At 32.8% G+C, this 8,634-nt stretch overlaps 1 protein-coding gene across 1 annotated transcript; it reads left to right on the top strand.

The window, feature by feature from the left end:
• Positions 1-6,011: 6,011 nt before the first annotated feature.
• LOC123699674 (uncharacterized oxidoreductase SSP0419-like) lies at positions 6,012-6,889 on the top strand. Its single transcript, XM_045646679.1, has one exon. The coding sequence runs from the start codon at positions 6,028-6,030 to the stop codon at positions 6,781-6,783; it is 756 nt and encodes a 251-aa protein (XP_045502635.1). The 5' UTR covers positions 6,012-6,027; the 3' UTR covers positions 6,784-6,889.
• Positions 6,890-8,634: the final 1,745 nt, after the last annotated feature.

The raw sequence follows: 8,634 nt of genomic DNA, 5'->3' as shown, positions 1-8,634 counted from the left end.
AATCATTGCATTCGCCGGAAATTTAATCCGCAACGGTTTGCATAACACTCGTTCGTTTGGTATACTGCATTTTTAACTATATCTTTTTTAGTGTAGAATAAAGGTAGAGTATCTATGTTCTTATTTCCATTACATAAATAAAATTCATTTTTTCGGAGCTAAAAAGAGCTATCAAGATATAGATTAACAAAATATAGACATAATAGATTTTCTTGGATAAGACAACATTTTGCATTATAATAGTACCTACTACGTCCATAGTTCGAAAATTTTATTGATGCACACTTAATAAGAGCAATAAATTTTAATCAGATCTATTAAGGGAAGTGTAGGTACGTACTACTTGGAGCAATTTCCAAAAAAAGAATATCTGTAACCTATTATTGAGACTTCGCTGTCTGTTTGTCCGTCTGACTGTCACCGAACGTGTCTTGTGAACTGAAATAGTGCGAGATTTCAGACATGATATACTTTTACTGCCGCCTAAAAAACAAATACTAAAGAATGAAGGTTAAACAACGGTTGGTATACTATTTTTTTGCAGTTGTTCTTCAGCTTATTGCTGCGGAACCATTCGTCGCGAGTCCGCCTTGCATAATATTGTTTATGCATGATGCGTATTTTTGCCTTTTGAATGGCATATAAAATATCAAAATTTATATCAACAATAACATTTGAATATAAACTATATGGTAATATTTTTAAATGTTAATTATAGTATTAAGCAAAACGTCTCATTTTTTCATTCCATCTGTATATTGAAAATTCGAAAACACTTTTATTACCCACAGACACGGTTGGTTATGAAAGTAAGTATAATAAATTTTTTAATGTGATACTAAAAATACCCATATAAAATTGTAAATAATAAAATTGTGCTTTTGTTTCTTAAAAATACCAAAACCTAAAAGTGAGATAGAATATTCTTGGATAGAATAAAGCTAACATGTTTTGAGATTGCAGCTTCTCATTACTCGTAACGAGCCAATTTAATGGAGTGCCTTTTTACAATTCCTTAGTTTTTATTTTATTACCTTTATTGCGTTTCGCGCCTGGATACTGCAAGCAATTGCCAGAATCGTTGTTACTTTTTTCGCGGATTACCTGCTATTTATTAGATGAACAATTTAATTGATTACGTACAATAAATGTTTTCGTGTGCAAGTTAAATCAATGGAACTAGACTATCTGAATATGAGGACATAATGTTAGTTAGCATACTAAAAACTATTATTTCATCAAAATTTTTATTTTATGTGATATTGCTTATTTCTACATTTACTTATCATAATACTATATGATTCGCTTTTAGATTTGTCTTTGTATCGTACGTTACGAGAAGGGCATGTCATTTAACTGCCTCAAAATTATATTTATGTTTAGCTAAAAATACCGCGCCAAGTTCACACTTCGTGCATTGCCTCGCGAGGATGCTCGCTCTGTATGGCCTATATTAGCGTTTCTAAGATGATAATTATTAATAATAAAAAGCAAATATCCTGATATCCATGCTTTCGCATTAAATAATATCAGTGAGATTAAACAGCTCAGTGAACAAGAAGCCCACAGAATGCAATTAAACAGACAAATCCTATTGAAATGCAATGTTTTATGTTATTCTAATGCTATCTGATAGTATTACAGAGATTTTGGTTTAAAATTACATTTGGACATCGCATAGTTAGTGTTTGATTTGAGCACTTATCGTTGCTATTGCTAAAAATAATAACAACTTTAAATAGAATTTTGCAATGTTAAAATAATTTATTTTTTACATTTTATGGTCTGAATAACCGCTTCCTTTGTACAGTGGTTGACGCGCGAGCGTAGTACCTACCGAGGGGTCCTGGGTTTGATTCCCGGTGGAGACGAAGAAAAAAAATGTCTCGGTCTGGCAGGGCACTCAGGTCAAGGTCCCTAAAGAAAATCGATCAGTGAAACAGATGTATAAATTATAATGCATCTGCCCCTTACCCCACTAGGGGACATGGGACTTCACATGGTCTGGATGGCCTGGCCGGTTGAAATGAAACAGGCACAGTTTTTTAAGGGCCACAGCCCATAAGAGTATACTATCCATAAGACTAATTTAATAAAAACCAATAAACGAAACACAGCATTAGGATATTCCAATAAGAATGCCAATAGATATCAAGATAAACATTGTTTTTGAATTAATAAAACAGTTTTCTATGATCTGATATTAAAAAAATATATATATAAAAGGAACAAATATATAATCTGTCATCACTTCCCAGAAGTCAAAATGTATTTTACGATAAACTACGTCCACCGAAGAGACATGCCTATTCATTACCACTAAGTCATTCATCATGGCCAGCTTTGTCAATGAAAATATAGATAATTAATTAACGCCGACAAACTAATTTGTATTTGACGACCGGTCTATATATATAGTACAAACGTAATAATATATCGATTTAATGGAATAAAGCTTAGTGTATAGTGGCGAATTTCATATGTACAATTTCGATTTGATCAGCATTTGAATACCTAATATTACGTAATTATGCTGTGTAATTATGCATAGGCATGCTGCATAAACGGTACCAGCTCCCAAACAAGCATTCTTAGGTACTTTTTGAATACTTTAACACGCTTTTAATATCTCCTTTAAGCGCGTCACACACGGTGAAGATACTACAATATTTTATGTTAAGATTCTCTAATATAAAACGTTAAAGTATCTTAAGGTATCCGGTATCAGCGTTCTGACCATCATTTTTCTTTTTGTCATTGCGTACTAAGACCCCTGTTGAACCGCCAACCGCCGCCGTCTGTGACGCGCTGACTCAATTATGACCATCTTTAAACGGATATATTTTAATAAAATCTGTAAAACAATAGCTTAATGAGTTTAAATGTGTTGTTTATTTTTTCAACTACATAATACAATAATTACTCATTATGAATTCATCTTAAGCACAGAACATTGTGGAAATACCACGAAGCATCATAAAATCCATTTGTTTGCAATAATTAAGTCTCAATTGACAACACAATTTAGCTTATATTTATGCTTTTTATGTATTCGCTTCACATCTTGCCGATGTTTTTGAAATTACGTTACTTGCATACATCTTGGATTTCAATAAAAAACTCAAGGATAAACAGGTAAATATACCTACGCCTTTCATGTAAAAAACCTTGCAACTCCGATTTTTTTAACACTAGCTGCTCCGCGCTGTTTCACCCCCGTGGCTCCACTCCTGATAGTCGTAGCCTGATGATATATAGCCTATAGCCTTCCTCTATAAATGATCTATCTAACACCGTAAGAATTTTTCAAATCGGACCAGTAGTTCCCGAGATTAGCGCGTTCAAACAAACAAACAAACTCTTCAGCTTTATAATATTAGTATAGACTAGCTTCTGCCCGCGACTCCGTCCGCGCGGATGTCGGTCTTCGCGTGGATGGTTTATTTATCCATTTTGAGTACCTCTGACAATAACATCTTATAAATATCTATAATAGATATTTATAAGATGTTGTCCAATAATTGGACCCAATTCCCAAATACGGCTAGGCCTATAATAATACGCAACGTGTGTCCGCGGTTCTACGGAACAACGACTATGGATAAAACTGAAAAATTAAGATTTTTTTTTCTACGTATTTTTCCAGGATAAAAAGTATCCTATTTTACGCCCAGGATAATAAGGTATAATTATACCAAGTTTCATCGAAATCGAACCGCTAGTTTTCACGTGATGCCTTCACATACAGACAGACAGACAGACAGACAGACAGACAAAATAATGAGCATCTGTCATATATTGTACCTATTATCTAAAATTAACAAATCATATTTAACATTATATTAAAATTATAAAATTCCCATGAGGTTGTTGACCTCGTTTAAATATGCTAACTTCGTAGGTCCAGAGGACAAGTCCTTGAACACATCAATGACCATATTTTATTTCGTGACCTTAATAACTCGCACTTCTTTGCTTTTGTCAAGTACCTACAAGAAATGTATAGTATCTGAATTATTAAACTAATTATTAATTTAATTTGGGCAATCACTGGATTCATATAACTTATTAATATTATAAATGCGAAAGTAACTCTGTCTGTTTGTCTGTCTGTCTGTTACGCTTTCCCGCTTAAACCTCTCAACCGATTTTAATGAAATTTGGCACAGACAATCTTTTGACCCTGAGAAAGAACATAGGCTAACTTTTATCAAAACAGCACGCGGGCGAAGCCACGGGCGGAAGCTGGTAGAACATATCAATTTAACATTTAATAACGAGAGAACGACCTCACAGTTTCCTTGAAAAGTACTTATATTCTAAAAATCTGTGGTAATATTATAAAAAGGAAAGATTTGATTTTTAGTTTGTTGCAAAATCATTAATTAACTAATATTCCTATTTGAAAAAAAAAACAATATTTGGAAAGCTAAATAATCCCCTAGTAACATAAGGTTTATTACTATAAAGTATAATGTGTCAACCCTGGCGAAGCCGGGCAAGCGATTAAGTTTTAACCAATATGTTAAACTTGAATTACATACTTACAAAAAAATTGCAAAACTAATTAGATGCTAATGCATATCACGCGTATAGAATTAAATAATTGTTTTGGTCTATGGTTTTGGTATTCTCTCGTCATCGAAGATAAATAGCCATAATATGCTTATGCACTCAAACAGATTACGTAAGTACTTAAAAGAGGATCATACCTACTTTTGTGCAGCTTTGTAAGTTAAAATGTATGGTATATTTTTATGTAATCATTTACAAATGTGCTGGTTGGTCGCCTGTTGATAAGCACTACCACCGCCTTAACATTTGCATGAGTATTTGGTTTGTCGACTTTAAAAGGTATTGGATAAAAAAGGAAGGTAGTAAGGGTAACGATGGATAAGGATACCGGTATCCACCTCACCTACTCTCCGAACGAAATACGGAAGCATTCACATGCATCTAATTCAGGCCGTCTTGTATGGCCTGTGGTGTGTGGTACCTTCCCAGATGCGAGCTGGCCCAGTACAAGACGAAAATATGTCCTCTTCTTCCTACTGCCTACCTACCTAATCTTATACTACACAATATAATTGTTTGCTTGAACGCTCATCTCAGGAACCACGGGTCCGATTTATAAAAATAATTCCCTGTTAGATAATCAATTTATCGAGTAAGGCACACAGGCTATAAGCTATCATCACGCTAATGCATATGACATACGTAACTATACAAAACAATTCTTGTTGCGGAAATTATTATAAATATTATATTATAAAACATGACATTGACCTTTATAATATAAGGCTTCGTCCTAAGGCTAATAATTTTCCTTATAGGTAATTATTATATATCAGACATGTCAATTCAGTAAAACACGATCACCTTAGTTTGTAAATAAGTACTTATAAGATGAAGGAAATTATATCAGTACATATTAATTATTTTAAATAAATACTTTTAAGGCATTTATTTAAATAAAATAAGGTAAATAAATGACTTTCTTGATCTATGTCAGACGGTCAAGGTTTCATTTACTAATAAACATAATATTATTATTCACTGATGATAGGAGTACCTTGGCAATAATTATTGCCAAGGTACACCTATTTTTTTATTATTTAATTACATAAAAAATATCTACTTACGTATAATATAATATTTATATTGAACCTCCGAAGATAGTAATATATTTCGCGAACTTTATGTAAATCTTTTTATGCTTTCATATTCCAAAGTACTTTTTTATAGGTATTCATGTTCCGTTTAGTCAACATTCGGAATTTTCTGTAGAATACAAATACTTAAATTAAACGTTTGGAGTTTCTGGCGTAATTTCATTAAACATTATTATTTATTATATACTTACGTGTATCTTATCGTTAAAATCTTTAATTTCTTAATATATAATACTCAGGAAAATAAAACACAAGAAAATACTACGTGTATCTATATTAACCTTTGAATATATTATGTAAAAAATCTCAATCTGGTATAAATAACGCGCACTCCATCGCCGGCGCACGCATAACCATGAGTTTCAAGTCCAAAGTCGTCATAGTAACCGGCGCCAGTTCTGGCATCGGAGCTGTTACAGCAGAATATTTCGCAAAAGAAAACGCTGACGTAGTCTTAGTTGGTAGAAATGAAGAAAACTTAAACAACGTCGCGAAAAAATGTGCAGCGAATGGAAAGACACCACTAATAATCAAAGCGGATGTATCAAAAGATCAAGACGTTGAAAGAATAATTAACGAAACAATTAAGAAGTTTAACAAATTAGATGTTCTAATTAACAACGCGGGCATTCTTCTAGGCGGTACTCTAGAGAAGGGTGACATGTTATCAGTATACGATGAAATTATGAAGACGAACCTCCGTTCTGCGGTTCATTTAACGATGTTAGCAACCCCGTACCTGATCGCGTCTAAAGGCAACGTCGTGAATGTATCGAGTATTGCAAGCAATTCAATATTTTCTCAGGAATTCGTAGCATATTGTATGTCGAAAGCTGCTATGGACCATTTTGGGAGAGGCGCTGCTCTGGAACTTGGAAAACACGGTGTACGAGTGAACACAGTAAACCCAGGTCCAGTGAAAACTGCAATATTCGCCACCGCAGGAGTTAAAGTGTCATACGATGAAATGGGATTCAAAACTCTTTTAAACCGCTGGAGTGATTCAGAGGAAATAGCTGTTATTATACTGTTTTTGGCAAGTGATAGAGCTAAGGGAATAACTGGATCTAATTTCACGTGTGACAATGGTTATTTGGTGGCGAATAACTAGTGCGGAAACGCAAATTTGAATATAAATAAACCATAATGTGAATGGTAAGTGACTTAAGTAGATATAAAGTTATACCTTGTTAACCAATAAATATTGATCTGTTTGACGAATCTAGTTTTCTTACTTCTAAATACCTTGTAATAAAATGTAAAACAATGAGAGGAAGTCTTAACTTAAACTTAAATAATAATAAGTATTTTAACTGTTTCGTATATTTAATAACAAAGCCTAATACAAACGTCTTATTTTTACATCTTGAGGTGGATTAAATATCTCATTCGAAAGTAATATTTTCCTGAACAAAAACATAACTAATTTATTTTTTGTATCTAATATATAAAAATCAATGCCACTTTTCGTTGTAATTCCATAACTCGAGAACGGCTGAACCGATTTCGATAATTCTTTTTTTATTATATTCCTTGAAGTACGAGGATGGTTCTTATGTAGAGAAAACGTTAATATGTACCACGGGCGAAGCCGGGGCGGACCGCTAGTATTCATATAAAATATTTTCAAATTTACAAATAAATCACATACTTGTAAACAGTACTTAAATTAAATTGTGTTCGTAACTTTAGCCTCCCCGCATCATTAAAACTATCTTCCTCTCTAGCAGATTCTAATTTAATTAAAGAACTATCTTTGCACATACATACTAATATTATTAAAGTACCTGTATTAGGTATAATATATTCTCAAATTTCACACCTGAATCACATAACGAGTTTGGATGAATTTTGTTACTGAGATTTATTTAAAAAAAACCTTGTAATTAATTAAAATGGCATAAAATAAAATATCTCATTTGAAATACATTATTACTACTCAACCAAGCGGTGCATCGTTACTACGCAAAATCAATAAAAAAAATTAATCCTTATACTGGGCATAACCATTTACGTAATATTATAGCCATTGACATTACTGTTACAAGGCAACAACATTCAACAAATCTAATATATAAAAATCTCGTGTCACAATGTTTGTCTTCAATGGACTCCTAAACCACATAACCGATTATAATAAAATTCGCACACCATGTGCAGTTCGATCCAACTTGAGAGATAGGATAGTTTAAATTTCAAATCGTTTTAGAGAAAGCAGGCGAAGCCGCGGGCGGTAAGCTAGTAAATAAATAAAATCAGTAAAAAAATAACCATCTCATTGACATTAAACGAAAAATAAATACCAAACCAATAAACAATCTCATTACATAAAGTTACACATTTACCCTTTCAATGGGGAAAATTTACTCCTGGCAACATTAATTAGAAAAAGAGCCGACTACACTTGGTGGTTACTGTATTCTATACACAGTATATCATTTTGATGCTGGCTATAAATCTCTCTATACGCACCTGAAGCATTACCATGATTGCAAACGAGTGCCGCTCCTTGCAGTGTTGCTATTTCATCATCACATGAAATTTCACCTGAGATTTTGGCTTTCGAAAAACAAAGACAATTTTATTTTTACTATCTTATGTGAATAGTGCAGCCATACCAATTTGATTCATAGCTAATAAAATACAGAAAGGCAGTGAGTTAGTCTTTATGTAAATGTGAAAATAATATTCCAGAACCACAAAAATTTTTGCATAGTACCTATAGAGCCTAGAGCAAATTAATATTCGAATTTAAATTATCACCACAGAAAGAGATATTTTAGAATCAATTCTATTTATTTATAAGTAGGTATATTTATCTCTAATAATAACCAAGCTTAAACTTTTAATTAAGTAAGTATAACCTTTCATCTTTCAATAACAAAATCTCCCAACTTTTCGGGAGGCCAAATCAACATAAGGTAACCCCACTCGTAAATTCAAACACTCTTGTACTCTCATA

The sequence above is a fragment of the Colias croceus genome, chromosome 18 (genome assembly GCF_905220415.1).
Source record: "Colias croceus chromosome 18, ilColCroc2.1".
Lineage (NCBI taxonomy): Eukaryota > Metazoa > Arthropoda > Insecta > Lepidoptera > Pieridae > Colias > Colias croceus.
Note: the sequence above shows the minus strand (reverse complement) of the source record. Positions and strands in the feature narration are given on the sequence as shown.